Raw genomic sequence first — 26,499 nt, 5'->3', positions numbered from 1 at the left:
TATTACATTTTATATTTTAGCCTTTGATCTTTATTTAATCTTTATTTCATCTTTTTTTGATCTTTCGTAATTTATGTTCTTCTGCAAAATTGCAAAGAGATTTCCTGAAAAGTTAAAGACGTTACGTGTTAACGGGTTACATCCGGAAATAGCAAAACATCGATGATTAGCTCTATATGAGCGGAGCGGATCGATGTTCGTTGCAGGTGTTCTAATTCAGCGCAGCATTCGTCTCCGCAGTTTTTAGGCCAACGACTGACCGCGCATAAATTAGATGTGATACACGAACTCCATCGAGACAGTAAATTCATTCCATTTACCTTATTCCCGTCGTCAATTTATCGTCGTGACAAAAAAAAGTAATTCACGCAATTTTACATTCATGCGCTTGTTCTTTAAAAACATATGCTTGAAACAAGAATTTGTTATTCATCACATCCGTTATTCACACGTTATGAATACCAAATTATGCTATAGGCTCCTCGAACAATAATTTTCGAAATGCGTTTGTGTAACACTGATTTATTATTAATTATATATATAATTTCTTCCGGCTAGAAATGGGAATTAATATTTCAACGTTTCCTACTTAAAATATCGTTTTAAGAACCAACTTTCTCTGTAACTTTATTGCGAACCGTATAAAGCGTTTATTATGTGAAGATTGTCTCGGCTGGAAAACTGTTGCCTAATAACGCGAACGCGGCGCAGATTTACTTACTTTCAATTTATATTAGCGCTGTCGGAACTCCGCATGAATGGCGGTGACGTGATCAATATGCGGGGGTAACAATTTTGAGGGTGTAAAGTGTGTTGTGGCATTCGCGGCGAATGTAAATGCGCGCGCGGTGAATTACGCTATTCTGAAGCGACGAGGATGAGTTGCAATTTTTCTTAACGAGGCCGTCCTACGACAAAATTGAAATCGTGTCGAGCTTTCGTTCGACAACAAGGAGGAAGAAGTGGATTCTCCTTCTCTTTTGTGCGTCTCTTTCTCTCTCTCTCTCTCTCTCTCTCTCTCTCTCTCTGTCTCTCTCTCTCTCTCTCTCTCTCTCTCTTTCTCTCTCTCTCTCGTCCACAGTTGGGCTTTCTTCCGCCGCGGAATACAAATTGATCGTGCCCCTAAGTCGCGTAGGCGACCTCGCCACTTTTATTGCGGTCACGTGCCGCTTTTCCAGCCACTTTTACTATTTTTCCGCGTAAGAGAGATGCGCACTCGATATTTTCCCGCCGACACTTCTCTTTCGACCCTTTTACATACACCGTGCCCCGGAAGGAAAGGTCAATACTCCGAGAAGCGCGCGATAGCGCCGATTATAGTATATAGATGAGAAGTTTCCCCGCATAAATATACTTTGCAAAGTTGCGAGGCATTTACAAAGCTTATATGTCATTAAACTTAAATCACCGTAATCTCCTCAATTTCAAGAAGACTATAGCTGTTGGGCTGCCATAAGTAAAGGGAAAAGAAAGGATTTTTTACCTGTTCATAAATATAAACATATATATAAATTGCTCGTTCGCGCACAGAAGGTTTGTAATATTCAATATCGTTACTTACCGAGAACTATGACCTTTTCTTCCACGACACTGTGTACACCAGGCGAGCTTCCTAGGACTTTAAAGGAGAGTCGATGTTGCTTTCTTTTTTTTTTCTCATCGCTGCCAAGTAAAGCCCTGGATGCATTTAATTTTCCATGCGGTTCATATCTCTTTGCGATTTTTTGTGCAACTTTGTGCAGACACTCTTTTTCATACAATCCAATTAACTTGTGTGGCATGATAATTAAATAGAGAGAGAACAAATAAATTTAAAAAATATTGTTTCGCTGCGCATTTATTGACAGGTAAATACACAAAAATATGTGAAATTATTCTATGACAAATCTATTAAGACTTTTGTTATTCGCGAATAAGATACGAACTGATTAATTAAGGAATAATAGTTGAATAATGCAACTTTTATTAACGCGCGGACACCGTGCTTTTCGAGCACTCACCTTGGGACTTTTAAGTTCAAATGGTTTTTGAAAGCTTTTCTGTGTCACAAAAAAAAATCTATAAAAATTCATGTATCATCTTCAATGTTTCAAGTTTTTTTAAGTGTTAAAACGTCAAGAAAAAACTGTAAAATACGAAAAATCGATTGTGCCTTAAAAGGCCTACGGTGTTAAATTTTCGCGCAGTGTTAAATTTATTGAAACAAATATTGCGTAACTAATTTCTGTCATGATCGAATATCTATCTTTCTAGAATAAAGTGAAATTCATGAAAAAGTTTATTACCTACATAAATATGATTCTTGTGCACGTTAATCAAGATAATTAGATTAAACATTTATAAATCTAAATTCCCTGATGAACTTGTCGTTCGATCTTTCCATACGATCAAAATTTCGTTTCGTGCCGTTCGTCGGCATTAAACCTTAAAACGCGAAATCATGGGACTATATATACACGCATGATCTTATGGCTGGATTACCGGACGTAGCTTCTTGTCGATCGTGATACCGTAAAACTTTACGTCCCGCGTTTTACGGCAAACGAAGTTTGTTCCCGTTCTAGGGAAATAAATATCGTCTTGCTATCTCGGCGCAACCGTCGTTATAAGCGCGATGATACGACGCTTTTACGTGATTAAAAGCGATAGAAAAAAGGAACATACTTTATCCGGCTTTATCTTCTCAAAGGCCCTTTTAATAAAAAAGGACACGAATAATAAAAAATAAAAAAAAATTCATGATGACCGTGGAAATTAAAAGCTCTGCAAAGAACTGTTCTAATGTAATTCCGCGCGTGTATCGATTCTCTTGTATCTGCAACGGAACGGCTCACTTCCATTTTTCGGTACGTTGACACGAAAAACACGAGCGGACGGCAAGTCAATGCACGCACCCCCGCGCGCTCTCTTTCGCCATCTCTGTTTCCCTTCTCCGACTCTCCACGTCAAAGCCAGTTAACGGAGGTCAAAGGTATCGCTCGGTTCAATTTATCCCCATACACAGACACTCCGTCATTCTGCCCTGGCTACGTGTATACGATACATATTCATGAGCACCTGGCTTTGCACCGAAGGACGAACGCGCCATGGGCCTGCTTCCTCTCTTTGATAGATCGAAAGTATCCGTGTTGGTTTACCATCACGTCGATCGTGTTTGCCGTGCGACCAGGCCAGCTGTTCCGTCAGTGACCGCCCCGCGATTGAGAACGCTGATAATTTAATAGACCTTACTATAACAATATACGGCTGTCCTCGGTTTACGGGAACGGTGGGAAAAGTTAATCTGGCTGATCGAAAGAGTATCAAGAAACCTTTATTGGCTTGTGCATTTTACCGCAGATTCGCATCCACAAATTTTAACTACTTTTATTCTGATATGATTGACCGGCGCGAGAACACCTGTGATTTGGTGTCGACTGTTAGATATTTTAAAAACGTTAATTGTTAAAATGATTTTATTAAAATAAATTTGTAAGAGCGCAAGTGAATATTTTGTCATCTAACTTTAAATAAAATTTAGTTTAATGGAAGTTTAAATTCTCTTTTTTTTAAACATGGAATTTTGTTTGATATTCTATATTCTTTTTTCAAATTTCATAAGTATTGTATTTAATAGTATATAGCCGTTTTTAATGTGTTGTATATTGACGACGCTTTGACACTTCCTTTCAACATTCTGTATACGTAAGAACTTGCATTATTAGCGAACTGGTGCACATAAGAAGGATTTACAAGCTGAACAAAAAGAAAGAACGATCGAAAGTTCGCCGGGGCGTCGCAAAATCACCGTCGCCGTCGGTGCTTTCCGACAACATCGCGCTACTTCGGAGTTCGTTAAAGTTCGACATCCTATTCCGGTCCTGGTCGATCGGTCGATCGGTTGGTTGGTCGGTCGGTCGGTGGAATAACCGGAAATAGGTCTGGCACGTTTCCACGTGGTATTAACCCAATTTACACGTTCGTAATTGTAACGCGCGAGCGTCCGCAAACGTACGAACGGACGAACGAACGAATGAGTTCCATTGTCTGCGACAGATTTAGTAAATCTGGAGCTGTCGATAACCCGACCATTCACCCCGATTAATACGGTCGGCCGGCTCGCTGTAAAAAGGCGTGTCCCGCTGTTCTCTTCTGCAATCGTCTCGAGAGGGTATCTCTCCGGAAAGGTGAAAAGAATCGGAAGTGACTGGAGCGTCACGTCGTGCTGGCCATGTCGACTCTTTCGATCAGTCGATTGTGGATGTGGACGGTAGAATTGGATCGACTGAATGGAGAGGTGAACGGGGGGGAACGAGGGCAGGACAGATCGCGATATCGTCGAGGTCAGGAATGGCGAGGTCAGCCGAAGTCGATAACACGTCGAGATATCCGGGAAGAGGTCCGAGGCACCTGAAAGTGTCGCGAAATACCTCGAGTTCCTCTGGGAATAGTCTCACTCGTTTCTCTCTTTCTTTTTTTCCTTCTGACTTCCCTCTCTCTTTCTCTCTCATTTTCCGTCTTTTTTCCATTTTTTCTTATCTATTTCGTTTTCTCCATTTTTCCGCGGTTTCCGGTTTCCTCCAGGATGAGCATGGAAGAGAAAAAGAAAACGTTTTTTCGTACTCGACTGAATTTAATCGGAATTTCGATATCTTGCGCCGGAGATTGGCTTGTAAGCAAAGTAGCCAAGCATACTCTTGAAGATTTGTTAAAAGATCCGCTTTTATATACAAAGCAGAAATGACGTTATAACCGTTTTGATGCAGAAAACGAAGTTTTGATTTAATGTGTAAAATAATAAAATGAAGCTATTTTATTCGTAGATTGTAGATTAAAAATGGCACTATTACGGGAGTTTTTTTTTCATAATTTGATATTTTTCATATTTCCATATTTTATTTTATGATGCGCGAAAAAGTTTTACTGCATGGTTTCCAGCAATTTTTTTTATTCATACAATTATACACAATTATATTTTGGACTTTTTCCGCCTTAATTAAACATACCCGTTCCAAAAGTAACTAACCACTCATGTCGTTTTGCATTTCAATTTATAACTCCTATAATTTTATTACCTTTCCGCTGTGGAATGTGATGTAGTCCGGCTCTCATGTGATGTAACCCGGCTATGGGGAGGGTACTTTGATTTGCAAAATTACTCATTGACAACAATAGCGAAGCGGTTACGCGAACGGGGCGGAATATTTGCCGCATTTCTGCGGAAAGCGATTTTGATCATATTGCTTTTGGACGTCCCGGCGCGGCGGCGCGGCGAGATAAAGGCCAATGGAAATGTTAATCGCCGTTATTTAATGCCCGCAATTTCGGCCACTTTGCTTTGAGTCCGCTAATAATACGCGACGTGGGCTTTATTACCTGCGTTCCGCGCGTAATACGCGCTAATTGATACATAATGCATTTACGACCGATGACCGACGATCAAACGTTTGGACGTTAGCGCTGAAAAACGTCGATCGCATCGAGAGGTGTTGTCGGACAAACGATTGACACTTAACGTATCGATACGGCCGCTGACCCATCACAAACTACCGTTGCCCGCAAAAAAGTTGTATCCGTCGCGCGCGAGTATTAATACTTCCTGTCACCCGGTATTTTAAGCTTCCGCCCGCGGCGGAAGCCACGAAGGGATCCGCTAAATTGAGAGAAAAACAAACTCGTTTCGCTTTTACGTCGCGCATGTTTTATGCGTTTTCGCTTTGGTGTTTTGTGGAATTGGCTTTAGAGGTAAACGAGTTTGCGGGTCGTAATTGCGTGTGACTCGGGACTGTAAAATTGCAAAGCCGCCGATTGCCTCAAGACGCTTGTCGATGAGAAAAATTCAGCGAGGGAATATTGTGAATTACGAAGGGAAATTGTGTGTGTGTGTGTGTGTGTGTGTGTGTACAAATCTTAAAGGAAAATTGCGAGTTGTGCATACATCTGTGCGTACAACATTCGCTTTAAACTGTAGTTTTTTAATCTCGATGTTACGAGTACCGCGAATTACGTTTCAAATGAAATTTTTCTTAGCGTAAAGTCCACTTGACGTTATACGAAAAATAACAACATCTTGGGGCGGGTTTACGTTTTCATAGCTTAATTAAAAACTCAAGGTAAATTCTCTTAAATGTTAAATAACTCGTTAACGATATTGTGAATTAAACACGCGTCGGGAAAGAAGTGGAATATTAATCGTTCGACGTCTTCTCTCTCGCGGGTTCGTTCTTTAATTAAATTAAATTTTTCTCTCTCATCCGACTCGCGGTTTTCTCGCGGCAGTCTATATCCGTTCCGTTTCTTTCGCGAGCGCTATTTCATACATACTCGCGATAATCCTATATAACGAGGATATAGAAAGGCAGAAAGAAAGAAAAGAAAAATTCCCACTGGTTGGGGTTTCTTGATTAAGTCGCGTGAGCGAAGTTAATTCGGTTCTTTGGTAGAATCCATGAGGTACTTCGACCGTCGCGAAGTCGATTCGAAGCCGAAATCGGGGTGAGTCGCGAAGGGATAACCGATACCTTTAAATATACTGAATGACATTAATCGCTTGTATCCTTCTGCTCGAGAAATTTCTCTCGGGGACGGCGGATAGACGCCATTTTTCGTTCTTAGAAGATCCACGGAGTCCGGGGGAGCGTCGAGGGCAATTAAAGGGAGTTCCCTAATTGCTAATTGCTCCGCCTGCGTCGTGCTCGCGATGGTGTTCCATCCTGCTCGCGACGTCCCCGACGTCTAAATTATACACGACAGATTTGCATACGAAGATCCTCTCGCGAAAGAAGCGTATACTGAACGAGATTGCGAACTGACATTTCTCTTTCCCAACGAATTGCGCGCGCTAATTAAAACTTAACGAGAGATTCGGCCTACTTTAGCAAGTGCGATTCGCGACAATTACGAAACGAACACATAACTTCTTGCACTTCAAGTTTCAGTTTATACGTTAAATTATGTTCTAATTGTTTTTGTAGCGTCACATAAATAATTGAAGAAATTTTTTAATCGCATCTTACAATTAGATTTACTTTTTAAGAATATGATCGGGTTTAAGAATGTCTCTCAATAATGTCATTGCGAAGATAAACATCAACTATGCGACATTTGACGCAAAAATTAAATAAGCGTTTTTGTTTTATTATTAGATTATATTATAGATTCTAATTTTTTTGTTTATTTTGTACACGTGCGTGCGCGCCGTGTATATGCGCGCATTTAAACATAACCGCGTGTTAAAGCGTACGTCTAATATCACAAGGTCGCAACTTTATTACACCTCAAATACGTGCTTTCCCGCTACTTTACGCTTAAAAATTTTATCCCTTATCACAGTGTCGTGGCGCGATAAAAAGGGTAACGACATCTCTTTCTCTCGCATAATTTACTTGCCCGGCGGCCAAACTCTCCCATACATCTTTTAACTATATTTACGTTCTCCCCGTCCTCCTCCGGAATTTCTTCATTTCTATAATCTTCCGTATCTGCCTGCCGTCGGCCACGGCAAGAGAAAAACTTTCCAGCAAGTGATTTTCGGAACCGTTGAAATTATCGCGACTGCGATCGCCGACGGGGGAAACTAGTTTCGTGCCGTGGCACGTGCAAGAGAATAGAATCTTGGCGTGAGCTGAAACGAAGGAGGGAAAAAGCCGAGATAGGTCGGATTATCCTCTCCATATATACGTATAGACTGTATATAGAGCCCCTTAAGTCAAACCTGTTAAACCAAACGCGGGCGCGGAATCGCACGCGACGCATATCGGTCGGCCGCGCGGTTTCACCGATCAACTTTCAAGATAAATATAAAATTAAGTTATGCTTATCAAAAATGGTATCCGTAGCTGAATCTCACATATTATTCTTAATCTTTTATGTATACATGCGTGTATGTGCGTGCGCGTATTTACATATCGTGTTCATCAATATTATTGTATATAAATTTACTGCGTATCAGATTCATGAATTTATGTTTTGCAAATTGTTGTTTGGAAGCACTTAGCGTTGTTTATAATATTTGTAATGACCAAAATTTTATTTAATGCTTGAACTTTTAATCTATGGATTCTATGGTGTTTAAACTATAATGAAGTATTATGAATAATTTAGTTATTTTTAGTGGTATAAGTAAAAAGTTTTGCGCGAAAAGAATCTGCCGAAGTTCGCGATGAAATAGACTCGCCGACAGAAAGGTTTTATACCCGAAGCTGCGAGCTCTCTCGATTTATGGGGTTGGAAAAAACGCTCGACAGACGCTTTTGTGGGCGTTAACATAGGGGAATGTTAAGCTATATATATATATATATATATATATATATATATATATCTTGGCCGTCGAATTACAAACACACTGGCCACGGTTCTGTATATACAAGTAGAATATACGTATAATGCCGCAGAGCATTCATTCGGGGGCGCGCGTCTATTCACGGACATTACCACTGCGCTCTTCTTTATCATATCGATGGAAACATCCTGGCGAGAAGTTCTTTTGCGCGAAAACATTGTTGTCAAGGCCGAGGAAGAGAGCTCGATATTGCAGATTAAAGAAATAAAAGTTATTACGAGTAGCCGTTTGGCGGAAGAGAAAATTGGAAAAAGTTGCGCCCGCGACGACAAGAAAGGAAGGATTTAAAAACATATTAGCTCGGTATACGTCAAGATATTAGAGTCACAGTTCACAAAAATAGATAATTACAGATAAATATTGTTTGGTCGGTATGGGATATTGAAGTGAAGTGGACTGTATGCGCTGGATTTCACCTTTTATTTTGTGAGACCGTCACTAGACGTACAATACGGTTGAACGTACTTTCGCCATCTTGTCCTGATCTTCCTCCCTTGCACGCGCGGTCACGTGACGGTCACAGAGTTAACAGGCGCTAGAGGCGCTACAGTGGCTATACTAATCTCCGTTTACAACGAAATCGAATACGAACATAAATCAAATGCAATATAAACTCAACATACCCCCCGACATTGAAAGGGTACTTTCTATATAATAAACAAATTAATATCCGTGAACTTGCTCGCTGTGTAATTAAACTATTAACTGATGTACTAATACTGAACAAGTAACTCCTTAAAGTAAACGCAAAGAAAATAACATATACTAAGCATACATAACTATTGTAATCGACTTCTTATATATCAATGGCTTAATAACTAAATATGTGCAGTGGATTAATTACAGTCCTTCTCATCCATGGGCAACGGGCAAAGTTTTGCAGTCGCAATTTTGATGGTTCCTGTTGAAGTCTTAACCGTGGCTACTCGTACTACGTTATCCTTCCCTGGATGAGTAGATAGGACCCGCCCAAGTCTCCATTTGAGTGAGGGGAGATTATCTTCTTTGATGAGGACCATTGTGCCTTCAGCGATGGGTCGTGTTGGATTCTTTCTAGTGGTGCGTTGCTGAAGCTCGGAGATATATTCCTTACTCCATCTCCTCCAAAAGTGTTGTTGAATGCTTTGTATCAACTGCCACCTAGACAATCTAGATTCTGGCACATCCGTTAGTGTAGGATCTGGTGGTGCTGTAAGTACACGACCGATGAGAAAGTGAGCAGGCGTAAGGGGGTTTAGGTCATTGGGGTCTGACGACATCGGAGTTAATGGACGCGAATTTAACAACGCCTCGATCTGCGTGAGTAGTGTGTATAATTCCTCAAATGTTAAGATCGCATTGCCGGCTACTCGTTTTAAATGATATTTAGTGGACCTCACACCGGCCTCCCATAGACCACCGAAGTGTGGTGAATGAGCGGGTATGAAGTGCCAATTAATACCAATTTCGTTGATGCTTCTTTCAATCGGTTTTGTACTACTTATCAAAAATTGTGTTAATTCCTTCAACTCTCTGTTGGCTCCGACGAAATTGGTACCATTGTCCGAATACATGTGCGCGGGTTTACCTCTCCTAGCGGAAAAACGTCTGAGTGCAGCAACAAACGCTTCTGATGTTAAATCAGAGATTAGTTCCAGATGCACTGCCTTTGTGGCGAAACAAACAAACAGCCCTACGTATGCCTTACTCGTTTTGCATCCTCCCCCCTTCCGATCCTTGATAATAAAGGGGCCTGCATAGTCTACACCCGTGTGATGAAACGGAGCCGCTACTGATACACGAGCGTGAGGTAATTCTCCCATTGAAGTTTGAGATAGTCGCGGTTTGCATTTGAAACAACGGATACATTGATGCACAATTTTCCTAGCTAAGTTTCTACCCCCAACAGGCCAAAATTGATCGCGAATTGAACTCAATACTAGCTGAGGGCCTGCGTGTAATAACTTTAAATGTTCGTGAACAAAGAGTAATTTTGTGAACTGATGATCAGCCGACAGAACTATGGGATGTTTTTTGTCCTCTCTAAACTCTGAATTTTTTAACCTACCACCAACGCGTATAAGACCGTTTTGGTCAATGAATGCACTGAGTGCGGCTAATTTTCCCTTTTTGATTGAACCGTTCCTTCTAAGTATTTGCAGCTCTGTGGGAAATGACTCTCCTTGAGCCACCTTGGCAATAGTTTGTAATGATTCCTGTAGCTCGTCTGTCGTCAAACGTGTTGAATCGCGTCTCTTTTGTTTTTTTGCAGCTGCTTATGAAACGCCTACAATACGCTACTATGCGAATCAAACTACCTAATTTTGTAGTGATCTCGAATATAAATGACTTGCTTACTTGAGTCTGTTTAACCGTACAAACCGTCTTTCTTACTTCAATCGTTGGTATTTCCGATTCCGGTATGATAGGCCATTCTGTTTCCGGCTTAAATAAAAACGACGGACCGTGCCACCAAATATCTGATTGTAATAACTGCTCCGGTAATAAACCTCGCGACAGCACATCGGCTGGGTTATCCCGTGTCGGCACGTGTCTCCAGTTACGGCAATCCGTTAATTCCTGAATCTCCGCTACGCGATTAGAAACAAAAACTTGCAATTTATTGGGTTGTGTTCGTAACCAATTTAGAACTATTGTTGAGTCGCTCCAATAGACAATTCTATCGATCGCTGCATTTAGTGAATCAGTCACCTTTTTCATCAATCTTGCGAGTGTGAGTGCTGCGCACAGTTCTAATCTAGGGATTGTTTGTAGCTTGAGTGGTGCTACTCTGACCTTGGAACATAACACTTTGACTTGTATTTCGTGTTGAGGATCTACCGAGCGAACATATACGCACGCTCCATAAGCGCGTTGAGCTGCGTCCGCGAATCCATGCAACTCCAATCTCTTATATCCCTTACGAGTTACGTTCCTGGGTACCTTGACCTGATTCAAACTATTAATCTGACTGCGGAATGATATCCAGCTAGAATGTAGATCAGCTGGAATAGCCTCGTCCCATGACAATTTAAGCGTCCATAGTTTTTGTATTAAAATTCTAGCTAGTATGAAACATGGATTCAACAGCCCTAACGGATCGAATATTCGCGTTATTTCAGACAATATTTGTCTTTTTGAAACTTTAGGCGGTGGTAACTCTTCTATTGAATAGACCAGAATATCTTGGTAAGCTTGCCAGCCTAATCCCAGAATCTTTGCTTGAACGTCGGAGTTGAAATCCAACCCGTTTGGATTTTGGTTTTTGAGTGGAATGTCCTTTATGATTTCAGGTTGATTCGAGATTCCACTTTCGAAGAACGAATCCTGCTGACTCTAATACCTGCGAAACCTTATGTACGATGTCTTTAGCCTCTTCTATCGAATCCGCTCCGGTCAGAAGATCGTCCACGTAGAAGTCTTTCTTAATGATCTTCGCTATTTCTGGCCATATTTTCTTGTATTGCTCTGCTAATTCCAATAGGCATTTTACTGCTAGATACAGTGCTGCTGCTGTACCGTACGTCACTACATTTTGCTCGAACACTTCTATGGGGTTATGAGGGCTCGCGCGCCACAATATCCTCAGCAGCGAACGTTGTTCCAGGTTTACCAATACCTGTCTGAACATTTTCTCCACATCCGCTGATATGACGTATAAGTACGTTCTGAATCTCAGAAGTATTGAGAATAAGTCCTCTTGTAGCTTGGGCCCTACCATTTGAATGTCATTTAGTGAGACACCGTTATCTGTAGGAGCCGATGCGTTAAACACTACACGAATTTTGGTAGTTATGCTGTCATTACGTATGACGCAATGGTGTGGCATGTAATACGCGATCTCGGTATACGAGATATTCGTTACTTTACTCATATGTTGTAGGCTCTGGTATTCGTTAAGAAATGCTACGTATTGTTCCTTAAGTACAGGATTTCTCTTGAGTCTGGCTTCTAGTCTTTCCAACGATCGCAAGGCGCCCTTGTATGACTCGCCTAGTACGCTCGGATCTTCCTTCAGTGGCATGCTTACTATGAATCTACCGCTTGCGTCGCGTTTGCTAGTTTGTGAGAAGTGCAACTCACATTCCCTCTCTTCCTGGGAAAGTGCCCCTTGGGTTGAGTATTCTTCAAGCTCCCAGAACTTGGCTACTTGCTCGTGTATATCAATGGACTTGCTCAAATGACACCGTGTTGAAGTTATGCTACTACCGACTAACGGACCTGCTGCTATCCATCCTAACTTCGTCTTCTGCATTGTAAGCTGCGACTTGCCTATCTTAATCTGCCCAATACACAATAGGTTCCAAAAACAATCCGCACCGATAAGAATGTCTACTCTATCAGGTATATAAAAACGAGAATCTGCCAATTTAATGTTCGAGGGGATCGGGATATCTGATACGTTAACCTTAGTGTTAGGTAGGCTGCCTGTTATTTCTGGGATGACAAGACACGATAAGTAGAACTCATGATTGCCGTAGCATGCAGTAATTTTAACTCTGCACTTGTGTTTTATTTGACAGGATGCGCTATTGATAGCTTCCAGATTTACTCTCACATCAGTTTTATCGAGTCGTAATTCATCGCAAAGTTTATTTGTAATTAGACTAGACTGCGACCCGGGATCAAGTATTGCACGAGCCTTATGTGTTTTGCCATGTCTATCCTCTACTAACACTATTGCGGTTGACAAGAGAACATGATATTCGTTGCTACTATGCTGAGAACACAAGACTGACGATAGATTAACGTTCTCCACTGCATTTGTCGTCTCCTCCGACGGAGGCTTCTCAAAATGTATGAGTGTATTGTGCTTACTGGAACACTTTCTACATGTACCACCTTTGCAGTTTTTAATGAAGTGTCCTGGCTTCATACAGTTTAGACACAACTTTGCGTTCTTTAAAGTTTCTACTCGTTCCTGCGGAGAAGATTGCAGAAATTTGGGACAGTTTGATAAACGATGTGCTTCCTTGCACACTACACATTCTTGTTTTTTAAGAAGAAGCGACTTAGATTTTACGGAATCTGATTGTTTAGGTTTGCACGCGCCTTTCTTATTTAGCTCTAACTTGTCTAACATTTTTGCTCTTAGGTTAAGAAAACTCATGAAATCATCTAATGTAGGAAGCTCATTATCCGGCTGTTGCTTCTCCCACTCTCTTGCCGTGACACTATCTAACTTACTCGAAGCTAAGTATATTAATAACGCATCCCAATGCTCTGTCGATTGACCTAATGCGTTCAATGCTCTTAGATGTTTGTTAAGTGTATCTATCATGTTTCGAATTTGGCTGGCTGACTCTTCTTTCATTAGACTTATGCTAAAAATGGCCTTAATGTGATTGTTTGTCAATAAATTTTTGTTGTCAAACCGGTAGCAAATGGCTTGCCACGCTATCGTATAATTTGCGGCTGAGAAATCTAATTGTTTAATGACCTGAGCGGCACAACCCTCTAACGCGGCCCTTAGGTAATGGAATTTTTGTATCGGGTCTATCGTTTCATTGCTATTTATGAGTGACTCGAAGAGGTCTCTAAACCCAAGCCATTCGTCAACATCACCTTTAAACTTTGGCAACTCTATTGTCGGTAGTTTAATACCCTGTGTTTTAAATACAATGTATTGGTTTGCCTGCCTCGCCACGTTCGGAGTACGATCCGCCTGGTCACGCGTCGTGTGCGCGACTGTTTCTTGTACAGGCACTGGATTATTGACTTCGTTTGTTACTGCACTCGGAGGCTGTATTGTCGCTTCGCCTCGAGCCAGTAAGCCTTCTGCCTGCGCTATTAACCTAAAATAATCTTCTTCGAATGTATCGCGATACTGCACTGTTTCTCGTTCCTCATCAGTAAGCGCGTCAATCTCTGCTTGTACTTCGTTGTACCTGCTATATGCTTCTCGTATAGCACTAAGGCGTTCTCGCATCTTTAGTTTGTATACATCTTCTAACGCTTGTGTCGTATCTGGAAAACTATTTAATACCTTAGCTACGTAATTCTTAAATGTGGTAACTCTACCCTTAATGTGACCTCGCCTCTTAATTAACGCTTCCATTTTGTTTGTTGTCGCTACAATTATCGCAATATTGTTACGCCGCAATGTATAACAATTCCTACGTGTCGTGTGTCGCGTGTCGCGTGTCGCGGTTGTAACTGACAAGTGAGGTTATGATTAAGAGTAAAGGGGGTGACCTGCTCACTTATCTGTACTTTGCTGCTTCCTGTGCTGCCGATTTCGTCGGTGCTGTCGATGTCTTGCGCCTCGACTGCGATGTACCGACTGTGCCAACCGCTGCCTCTGCTTGATCGATAATCGGGAGATCGGCTGTTACCTCTTTGCGTGATCGATGTGCTCGATGCTCGAATCGCCTGGTTTCCTCTCTGCGTAATCGATGTGCTCGATGCTCGGATCGCCTGATTGATAGACGATCGATACGCGAATTTCAGCTATGCGTTGTCTTGATGACTTCTGACGCGATTCCAAGGTCAGAATTGCGTTTTGCACACGCTATTCTGATGTAATTCCAAGACCGGAATCGCATTCGCACACACTACGAGGCCTGCGTATTTCCTTCAGCGGCTCGTTATTTGCGAAATGAAGATGGCTGCTAGCTTCTTCGACTCGATTTCTGAGTCTTGATCTCACGCTTGTACCTTTGTATGTCTGCTACTCGAGTGCCGAACTGTCCTTGTTGCTTGATATCCGGCTCGAAGGACCAATGTTTGGTCGGTATGGGATATTGAAGTGAAGTGGACTGTATGCGCTGGATTTCACCTTTTATTTTGTGAGACCGTCACTAGACGTACAATACGGTTGAACGTACTTTCGCCATCTTGTCCTGATCTTCCTCCCTTGCACGCGCGGTCACGTGACGGTCACAGAGTTAACAGGCGCTAGAGGCGCTACAGTGGCTATACTAATCTCCGTTTACAACGAAATCGAATACGAACATAAATCAAATGCAATATAAACTCAACAAATATCCTTCGCGTTTTATTGCAAGAGCCATTTATTTCAAATTTTATGATATTACGTTTAACTCCGCGGGCTGTGCTCCAATTTTCTTCTACCATATTCTGTTATACAATAATATAAAAATATTTGTCAATAATGTAAACGTAATAATCACTGTAAGTTGTCAAAATATTTGTATCATCTATGTTTTATGCTAATAATATATATTTATAATACACATAATAAAATTGTAAAAAAACCCGGTTACACTAATTATATAAAAAAGATATTATATTATTATTTTTATCGTAATATTGGAATTATTTAATTGATATTTTTTTTCATTTATATAAAAATTAACTTTGTGGCTGAGAGCCAAGATACTAAACAAAGAGATACGTTTCGGTATTGAATCACATTGTGAAGCTCGACCGGAAATTCAGGCGGCCTTTATTACAGCCGGAGCTTTATATGTTGTAAATTCGTTATGAGCATTACTTCAACCGCAAGGACGAGTTCACGTATTCCAGGTCGTTGCATTCGGATGCGGTTAAACTTGGTAGCTCTCTCCCATAGTCGAACTTTACGTTAGCGCCTATGTAAACGACCTTGATTGTTGCTTTCTTCCGCATATACCTGGGAACCGCAGCAAGAAAATTTTGTTTTATCTTAGCTTCCAATTTTGAGCGAAAATTGGCGTGATTATTGGCGGCGGCGCAAAATCAGAATTCAGTATTTTCTTCAGGAAGTAATTTTTCCCGAGTTATCTTCTTATCATTCGATTAAAATAAAAGATCAATAAGAAATTGGGGAAGCACGTAAAAAGGATATTTGTGATAATAACTATTATAAATAATTAAATAATTTATATTAAATATCGTTGCAAGGCTATATATACATTGAAAAATTGTTAAATTATATTTATCAAAGTAATTAATTATGCTAATTAAATTTTAGTGTAATTGCAGCTTGCATTGTTAATTAAAATCATCTTATAAGTATTAAATTTTTTATTAGAAATGACAATTTTGGAATCAGTTAGGGCGAACGATATATTTAAGAAAAAAAATCACACACACACACACACACAATTTCTTATAAAAGTACAGACCAAACAACCATAGGGCGCGATGGCGAGCGGAACTGTTCCCTTGTCTGTATACATCATCAATCAAACTAAACAACCCCTATCTTTTCGTTTCTTCCTTTTGCGCCGTCTTATCTGATGCAATAAAGATGCCCTTTGCACGCGTCTGATAACAGCCGTTAAATCGCGCGGCAACTAAGTGTCCGATTGTGACTGGAAAGGTGCGCGTGAAGATGAAATTTTTCAAGGACCTTCATTCTTATTCGGTCTTCTTCGATCTTCAGCTGCGGCCCGCTCAGGCTCGCCGCTGCGATGGTGTTAGTGAAAATAGATGCGATAGATGTGACCGATAGAAGCGCAAAGAACACACCCAAGGCGAATTTGCATTTTAAGCAAAGCCAATGCAAATTAATATAGCGCTTTTCATTAAACACCTAAGCGTTAATTCTTTTATGACGGCGTCTAAAAGTGACCTCACTCGCGAAAGAGAGAGAAGCATTAATTATATAATTATATAACTATTATATAATAAAAAAGACACTTTTAACACGTATACGTAATTTAATATATACATATATTTTTACTATAAAGAAGTGTAATATTGTAAATTTTTTATATAAATTATTTTACATTTATATGACGCATTTGATTTCATTGCTTTTACACGTCGTATAAAGATATTTGCTAAAAATGCTCTAAATTGTGGTTACGCCACTCATATCGTTCACGCGAACAATAAAGATGAACGTATTTCGGGGAAACGTTTTATTACTCAGCATTTTCGGGAGCTCCCAAGGGAGACGCAGCAGCGTCGTTCCGACGGCGGCCACGCTAAATCTCATGGCAACTGGATTTGAGGTGCTCGAGGGTGTCTTGGCAGACTCGGTGGCTCCGACGTACTCGGGAAATATGTGGCGTGACACGTAGGTAGATATAATGCAAACTTCACGTTCTACGCGTTGAGGAATCTCCGTTTAAAAATTATTTGCGATTTGAATGGTATAGCGTCACGTGTGCAGTATATTCAAACATTGCGCTATTTCTTTCACCGAAAGAGGTTTCTATTAATCTTCTTCCGTTGTGCAATCTCACTCATTTCGAATTATAGCTCGATATTTAAGAAATAGTCGATCTCGAAGGAGGGGATTCTCTCTGACCTTCTCTCTCTCTCTTCCTCATTATCTTCATAAAGCGTAAAATACATCTCGTCTTATACGAAAGATACGAAAGCGTATGTATGTTCATAATGCCCGCCTATCGAAAGGGAGGGTCTTTCAACAGAGATCGCTCAGACTCGTTGGAGACGCAAGCGAGATTAGTTGCGTGGGACACGGTTTAACGCCTATATGCGTGGGACGTCTTCACGGAATATTGAAACCTGATATTACGAGAAGGATCATGACCTCTCTTCTACACTTGCCCGCATAATTAGATCGGAGATCCGTGTCGGGATCAGCCGGCACGCTAATTGGTTACGAGTTTTATAGACACAATCGAGAATTGTGTCTATGAAAATTACGAAGGCTGCATTAAAAACAGATATACAAATTTCGAACTAAAAAAGATCTTTTTGGAAACGAAAACAAATATTCATTTTGAAACAATCTTCTCGTAATTATTTTTAATTACGAGAAGATTGTTTTGAGATTAATTAACGTGGACTTAAGCGAATGAATAAATAAGAAATGTATTAGTCGCATCGTGTGCAATAGGTACATTGATTCAACGTAATCGAGTTCCATGCACGGTTCGTTAAAGGTGCCTCGCAATTATTTCGGTGCTGTGAGTAAATCACTGGCCTCGAATGCAAAATATAGTCGGAATAAGTCGCAAATTGTAATTTGATGATCGCAATAACTTTGAGGGTTAGGGGTAGCGATGGGATGAAGTACCTTACAAGTAAATTTGAATCCGTTGGCGTAATTTCAAACCCACCTTTATGATTATTTCGAAAAATGAAAGTTGTACTTTCAAGTAGACTCGAATCTGAACGAAATAGATTCGAACCGGTTCGAATCTTTTATGATAGATATATTTATTGACTCCCCTCAGGGTTGCAAGGCGTTTTGAAGGGACGTTCCCAACCCTTTACATATAATCTCGAATCTTTTATGAGTATTGCATATTTTGAAAGACAAGAGCTTTAGATACTTCCAAATGGACAATCATCTGGTTCAAATATGTGTGTATTTTTTGTGATTAGTTTACTACAAATTTTACCCTTTGAATCAAAACGTTTTAATGATATAAGTTGTATTTTAAAATTAAAATGGATTCAAACCGGTTTGAACCTTTTATGAGTATTTCGAAAGACAAAAGCTTTATAGGTACTTCCAATTGGACTCTAATAATCTGGTTCAAATATGTGTATATCTTTTATGAGTACTTTACTAGAAATTTTATCCTTTGAATCAAAACGTTTGTATATAAAAGTGACAATTATTTTAATATATTATTTTTTGATAATTATAAATATTAAATTATGAACAAATTAATAGACGGCGATACGAGTCAAGCGCGGTACGTGGTGCGCAAGTAAAGAAATTAATAGTTACCGAAGTAACGAATTACAATGTATATAATATACATATACGTATATTCCAACTTAATAAACTACGCGCGCCGATTATTTGTTAGACTTGAAACACAGTATAAATTCGCTCTCTCTCTCTCTCTCTCTCTCTCTCTCTCTCTCTCTCTCTCTCTCTCTCTTTCTCTCTCTTTCTGACCCGACTTTGTTTTATATATTAAGATATAACTTATATATATCATAAAAAATAATTAATAGTTTATAAGAAGACAGCTTTTCTACTGGGCTATTTTGTTACCGCTGGGTTAAGCTGCAAATAACATTTTTTCGACTAATTACACCTATAGTCAACTCAGACTAGCGTGGAAGAGGAGTATAAGGAAAATATTCAATTATATTAATTATTATCAAATTAAGTTAACTTTAAAAATTTAATTTAATAACCAAATATAGATACATCTTACCATAATATAAGCATGTAACGCGACAATGATATTTCTTTTATGTATTTTATTAAAAATCAAAAACTGAAAAGCTGGCCTACCAGTCCCGGTTTTTCCTATTTATTTTAAAATTTAAAACTAACTAATCAGGATCGATTACTTCACAAGTATAATGTATAAAATATTATTTCTTATGAATATTACTCGAATCTTAAAAAATGAAAGTTGATTATTGGATTTGACTCTGATTTTTGAGTACATACATATTGGACTTCATCTCATCGCTAAGAGTATCGAAAGCAGGAATAAGTTACAGAGAGGCTAGGTATATGGATGAAATAAGAATCGCCGCGGAGACAGAGAAGCAGATCGGATTATAAATTTACTGCGAAAAGCGACAGATAACCGCGACTGGCACAGTCTTGTGGGAATTCGAAAGTTTGCGCGTGTAGTGGTGATTATGACAAGCTGTGCACGGACCGTTCCTCGATCAATATAATGTTGCACAATGCTGCTTTACGAATGTACGATCTTGCTAGAACTGTAACATTTGAAGCAATAATGTCACAAGCGTGATTTGGTGAGCTGGATTTTTAAAAAGTGTATAACATTCGATAATAGATAATAGCTAATTTATATTTAAATAAATTAATATATTTTATATTTTTTATATTATCTTGAATTTTTTTTACATGTACTTACATATAAATTTTATATTATTGTCTAAAAGTTATTTGTTCAATAAAGAATGCGTTGTAACACAGTTTCGAGTCGACTATCCTACAAATCGTGGAGATGACATTTGCGACCTGTGTGTTCCAGATACTAAATAAAACTTCTATCTTCTTTGGCATATTAGAAAATAATGGATCTCTGAACTCGAGACCCATGGCACGTAAATAACTTTTTGATTTCTTGATTTCAGAGGTGAAACTGGAACTGGAAGACCTGATGTCTGACATAAAGAAAACCGCTAATAAAGTCAGGGCTAAATTAAAGGGTAAGTTCTTGCAGTTCGGATGATCGTGACGTGGGTGACATGTATTATAAATTGATCGATCCCTTTGCGATCGTCGGAGAGTGCGTTTCGCATTACGACAGCCGAGCCTTGTTTCCTGTGTGTTTTAGTGATAGAGCAGAACATCGAGCAGGAGGAGCACACGAACAAATCGTCAGCGGATTTGAGGATACGCAAAACCCAGCACTCGACGTTGTCCAGGAAGTTCGTTGAGGTGATGACGGAGTACAATCGGACACAGACCGATTACAGGGAGCGGTGTAAGGGGAGAATACAACGACAGCTCGAGATCAGTGAGTATACGGATGTCGTGATTGGCCGCATTGCAACCTGAATGCCTGTTCGAGTGGAACAACCCTGTCCAATCTGGCGTCATATCGAATCCGTCTCGGAATATCCGCGCTCATCAATCTAATGCTCGTGTTCGTCTCTATTCGAAGAAAAGCCCGGAGGAGGACACTGATCGATTGTTGTCTCAACAACAGTTTTCTTTCAAACAACTCTAATTGAATTTTCTTACTATTATTACATCGCGAGTTTGCTTAGCTTATTATATTTACAATTTTTTTAATACTATAATGCGAACGCGATAACCAGGATGAGGTGCAATAAGCTTACAATGTAAATAGTAATTATGACAATGGGATCAAGTATTTGTATAATATCGATATTTATGATCCAAGCAATCGCTTCGTTCGTTGAATAAATAATAGCGGCAACGGCTTTGAACGGAAAATTGATTGCATCCGCATTTGAGTCGCGTCTGTTTGCGAGACGAAGAAATCTTTCTGTTTTTTTTCAGCGGGGAGAACGACCACCAACGAGGAACTCGAGGAGATGCTGGAGCAAGGAAATCCAGCCGTCTTTACGCAAGGGGTACATCTTTAATGATCCTTGTCTCCTTTTCTCGCCTAATAGCTACATGAGAAGCATTAATAACTGCCTTTCCTACTCTGATTAATCTTACCCCTTGTCGCAGATCATCATGGAAACGCAACAAGCAAAACAGACTCTTGCGGACATCGAGGCGCGTCACGCTGACATCATTAAACTTGAAAACTCCATCAGGGAGCTGCACGACATGTTCATGGACATGGCCATGTTGGTGGAGAGCCAGGTAAGGTCGAGCAGCTTCATGCAAATTTATCGCGGAAACTTTACCCGTTTAAACAAATGATAATTACACCGTTTTTATCTTTTTTTTTCCCCTGACATAAGAGGTTTACATCTCCACGAGATGTAACGAGATTGATATTGCATGCAAAAAAAATTTTATATATTTTTTTTATTATTATTTTGAAATAACAGCTTTCTATCTTGATTTTCGATATATATGGAAGAACAATACTCTGCCGCAAGATACATAACTTACATGCAAATTGCATATGTTCATGTATCACAAATCGCGTGCGTATAATACAGCAGAGATATTCGTCATGAATATTGATGTGCTATTATAGAATTGCATATACAGATGCTAAAAGCCTAAATGTAATAGTAATTTAACGTACATTGTTAGTAGAGTCGGATTAAATTCTGAAAAATATGATTACAATCATTTTTCCAAACATGAATTTTCCAGTAATTCGCGAAGCAGTTAATAGATATAACTTTTTAAAATAATTTGGCAGTAGATAATAAGTTCATTGATACGTGCATTTGAGGAAAAATTAATCCTCGAAAGTCACACTGGGGTCTCAGGGATCCCAATGAAATTTTGGAAATACGCTTGTAACTATCATTTATATTTTTAATGCGTATATTTTTGGTAATAATTTTTTTGACGAATTCTGAAATTACCATCATAATTCTCAGAAAATTTACGATTAATTGGTAAAAAAAAAACAATATTACAATACGTTGATTTTTTCGGAACTTATGAACGAAAAATGGCTGGGGTCCTTCAGACCCCTTTGTGGCTTACACGTATGCAAAAAATAAGTGTAGCTTACGAGGGTTAATAAAGAGAAGCAATTCAGAGTTTAATTAAAATAATTTTAGAATAGATTCGAGAGGAAGGCCCTCTGAGTTTCGATTAAAAACTTGAATCTCTTTATGATAAAATAAAGATCAAAATATTGTCGACAATATTTTCAACAATAACGCATTTAATGTGCAATTTTGGTGTTTGTTTTAAATCTATTAAACAAATAAAATGTTTGTTTTTTATTTACCGCGTTTTATTCATTTCAGAAAATTTGTTTTACGTGATTTTGAATTTTATTCTCAAGCAAAAAAAGGAAAACTTTTTCGATTGCTCTGTCAGATGCACGTTTCAATTTATTTTTCAACCCAAACTATCGATTTAATTAACAAATGAGATGCTTTATTGCGAGATGCTTGAGCGGCATCGTTCTTCGCGATTGATCGTACAACAGGCTACACTTGCAAGTAGTTTGTTTTCTCGAATTTAATTGACATTATAATTTGAAGAGTATTTTCGTCTCAATTATATTATTTGTATTTTCCATTACTGTATATTTTATATTAGTTGCTCGCGATTACTTCAGTACGACAATGATTTATAAGCAATTAGGAGCGTAGCGCGACGCAGTGTAACAATCCTCTTCTCTTCAGTAATGTTTCTTATAGCCGCTTTAGTTTCGAGCCGCATTATGTGACGCGTTTACTATCTGCTGTTTCAAGGGAAATTTCTTTAACGTACTAAAATCTCAAGTTTTCCCGGATTTCCTGGAAATTTAATTATTTATGATAAGTATCCATTCTGTTATTAATTGACTGTTACCTTCTCTTCGATATCTACTTGAAACTTTTCCGCGAAAGACTCGAGATTTTAGTTCATCGCTTTCTTCCTCTGCATGCTAGTAATAATTAATTAATTAATAATAATAACAATAATAATATTATTAAGCTTTACTTGTCATAGTACAGTTTGTCAAAGTTCAAAGATCTTTTTTTCATACAATGAGACAAAGTAATTACCGCAGTATATAACTTACGTCGATAATTTACAATTATCATTAATTTTATTTACATAAAGAAAAACAGCTTCTGATATCAATTGAGAATGTCACAAATCACAACCCTGAAATTATCATTTTAAGAAAGTTTACGATACTTGTTACTATTGTGATTTTTCCCATAATCATTATTCGTAATTTTTTTAAATAAATCAGGCGTAATTATAAACGCCATCGATTCTTGGCGATAATTACTTTTCTCGCTATCGATGCCGGTGATGCGAGCTGATGCATGATAATAAGAAAAAGAAAAAAAATTGGCGAACAGTTTAATCACTGGCCTTTGCCTTACTCTTGAAAACTAACACTCTCTCTTCCCCTGTGTTACGCTGTGTGGATTCGCGCCGCGCCTCCTACCCACATTAGGGCGAGATGATAGATCGCATAGAGTACCACGTCGAACATGCGGTGGACTACGTGCAGACGGCCACGCAGGACACCAAAAAAGCACTCAAGTATCAAAGCAAAGCCCGACGGGTGAGTCCTCCCCAGATATCATCGCGCCGAAGCTATTTCGTTCGCGTCTAATTGGTCACTTCTTGTGTTTTTTTTCCCTCCCTATCGTTCCCACATTTCCTACCCTCGACCCCGTTGTCGACTCGGTGTCTCTCAAATCCCCGTTTTGATTTTCATCCTATTCTCCCTCGTCCCCCTTTCCGTTGAGTCCGCTCTACTTACGTTATCCGCTTCCGTTTAATTATGACGCTTCTGTTAATACATAACTCGCTACAATCTGTATTAATCGGTGTACCATTCCCCCACACTTATCCGTCTCTCTGCGACGCGTAAGCAATTAACAACGGCGCTTTGTGGATTTCTTTTTGTTTATTTGCGTTTCACTTTACTCTGCCGTTCGTTGGTATTCGTGTGTCAATTCGCGCTCGATCGTAAATGATATTTTCTAAATGTATATATTTATATTATACTATATACATATATACTGTTGTATGTGTGTGTGCGTGTTTATATATACTCTTACTCTCTCTCTTTTTTTCCTCCCCTTATACCTGTACATCGCTCTCTGTATACTCTGTCGAAACATGGGTGTGCTAATTGTGTGCCTCTGTCCATCAACTGCTCTGTTTACTACTATTACTCATACTACTAACCTTGCGTATTAATCTCTATGCTGTCGATACTAATATACGGATACGTGTGTGACTGTGTGTCGATGTGAAAACACGACGGCGTGTGGTACGTGCCTGCGCATATGTACACACGCGTAATAACACACTGGGAATCTGGCATTCTCCCACCTGCCGCGGGGATGCTGCTTCTCTTTCTCTTCATACTCGCCGATTATATGTACATAAATGTAACCCCTGGGCGCACCCGTTCCCCGAGGTTGTTCCTCTCGACGAGCGAACCTGGTCCCACCTGGATATCTCCCTCCGCCACCTCCGCTTCCATCCCGATCTCCCGAGTCCTTCATCCTTCGTTCCCACGTGCGGTACGGCAGGGTGAGATGGTGGACAGCATTGAGTACTGCGTGAATCAGACCGGCGACCACGTGGGCCAGGCCCGGGGCGAGCTGATCAAAGCCGAAGAGTATCGAAGCAAGGCTCGTAAGGTAAAGAACATCAGACACCAAACACAGGCACGCGGCCGAGACTCGGGCCGAAACTGGGCAAATTTGTTTCTCGTGTAATATTGAGGCTCGGCCTCCCGAGGCGAGCAACAGATTTCGCCGAGTTTCGGATCAGCTCGGCCGACATGAACGCTGCTAACTCGTGAATTAAATTTATAGAGAAGTTATAGCGTTGGTCAATCGCGCACGCATTTGAAATATAAAGGGAACTAATGCGTGAGCGGTTTTAGCACTTCGCAAACTTTTCTTTTTAAACGCAGCAAAGCAGTCCTTCGCTGACTCAATCGTCCTTTGCTAACTGCTCCTAAAATTTTGATTCGCGCCCGCATAACACGCCAGGTGGTACTGTATCACTTATTCATGCACACCAACGTACGCATACACATATACATGTATGTATATTTATATCCATGTCTATATAATATACATACAATACAGTACACAATATACACAGATTTTCCGGGGTTTACAGAAGTTTGTTGATCCTTCATCCAAAAGTGCCATCGAGAAACGCTCTTTTTTTAATTTTTTTCTTTTGCTCGTTGGCATCGCGAAAAAATTTTGCACTGTGAACTAATAATTACTTTGGAATTCATTAAAGAGCGGTCTTTTCCCGTGAGTGTGTTGACTCAGAGGATTTACCGTACGTTTCTGAAGTACGGTACTGCGATAAGGGACCGTTTCGCTTGGCGGCGTTCATCAAAAGACGTCAACGCGAGTGAATGAAACCCGGCAAAAAGGAGCAAAAAGGAATAAGTGCCCATTCAACGGGCATCGGCTCGAGAGAGAGAGAGATTTGTTTCGAGTTTTACCAAGTGCAACGGCAAACTTTAAAACATTATCGCGGAATAACATTCTTCTCTTGCATTGTTATCATTCTCGTCTCTTCGCGCCGCGCGGTCTTCGCGTAGAATTTTGACCTCTCTAACTCTCCCATTGTGATCTTCAAAGCGAATATTTTCACTTGGATACGTTTCAGTTGGAACTCGTCTGGCCTGCCGCAGAGAATCGATGTTAAAAATAGCAGAAGAGCTTATCGGATCGCGCGATTTAAGAATGTCCATCCGAGAAAACATGAATTTTTGCATGTACGAAGAACGAGAGCTTCTATAAAAATTTTTTATCTGAAATTGTATAGTGCATAGAATGTGAGAGAGAATCGATATTTTAACGTCAATCTTGCGTAATGTAAATATAAAAGTTACCGACACGACAAATTTTTACAACAAATTCTTTTTTGCTCCTGGAATAATTTCCTTCGTCTCTGATACTACCCTACGATCAGGCACCTCGCATCGAGTGGGATTCGAACCTTGTTTCTTGTGATTGACCTTTAATCTCTTGTGTCTAATGTATAGCGTACACAATTGCACTCGTGCTAATCATGTTATTCTTCTTTGTGTTACGTTACGCGATCGAAGTCCATCGTGGGATCGCGGTAAAAGAGATGAAGTGTAATCGATGTCGAGTAGACTGTACTAGTACCACGAATAGATGAATGCGCTGTTCTCTAGATTTGCACAGAGACGATGTAATGAAGTAGGACATGTAGCGGACAAACGAGTCTTTATGGTATCGGGTAGAAGTGGTAGATA

General features: G+C 39.7%; 1 protein-coding gene across 6 annotated transcripts in view; it reads left to right on the top strand.

Annotated features, from left to right (window-relative positions):
- The window catches only part of Syx1a (syntaxin 1A), a 111,278-nt gene that overhangs the window by 67,218 nt on the left and 17,561 nt on the right, over nucleotides 1-26,499 (top strand). For 4 of the 6 annotated variants that reach the window (XR_013257229.1, XR_013257228.1, XR_013257227.1 and 1 more), the window contains exons 4-8: nucleotides 20,243-20,317; nucleotides 20,446-20,628; nucleotides 21,138-21,211; nucleotides 21,315-21,452; nucleotides 23,683-23,793. Coding sequence is in view for 1 of the 6 variants with exons in the window: in XM_077408045.1 (XP_077264171.1) it covers nucleotides 20,243-20,317; nucleotides 20,446-20,628; nucleotides 21,138-21,211; nucleotides 21,315-21,452; nucleotides 23,683-23,793 (581 nt within the window). In the remaining 5 variants the exon portion in view is untranslated. Of the gene's footprint in view, nucleotides 1-20,242; nucleotides 20,318-20,445; nucleotides 20,629-21,137; nucleotides 21,212-21,314; nucleotides 21,453-23,682; nucleotides 23,794-24,775; nucleotides 24,887-26,499 lie in introns of all 6 variants that reach the window. The other 2 variants (XR_013257230.1, XR_013257231.1) reach the window with 2 other exon arrangements.

This window comes from Temnothorax americanus, unplaced genomic scaffold (genome assembly GCF_048541705.1).
Source record: "Temnothorax americanus isolate GAGA-0224 unplaced genomic scaffold, ASM4854170v1 Scaffold23, whole genome shotgun sequence".
Lineage (NCBI taxonomy): Eukaryota > Metazoa > Arthropoda > Insecta > Hymenoptera > Formicidae > Temnothorax > Temnothorax americanus.
Note: the sequence above shows the minus strand (reverse complement) of the source record. Positions and strands in the feature narration are given on the sequence as shown.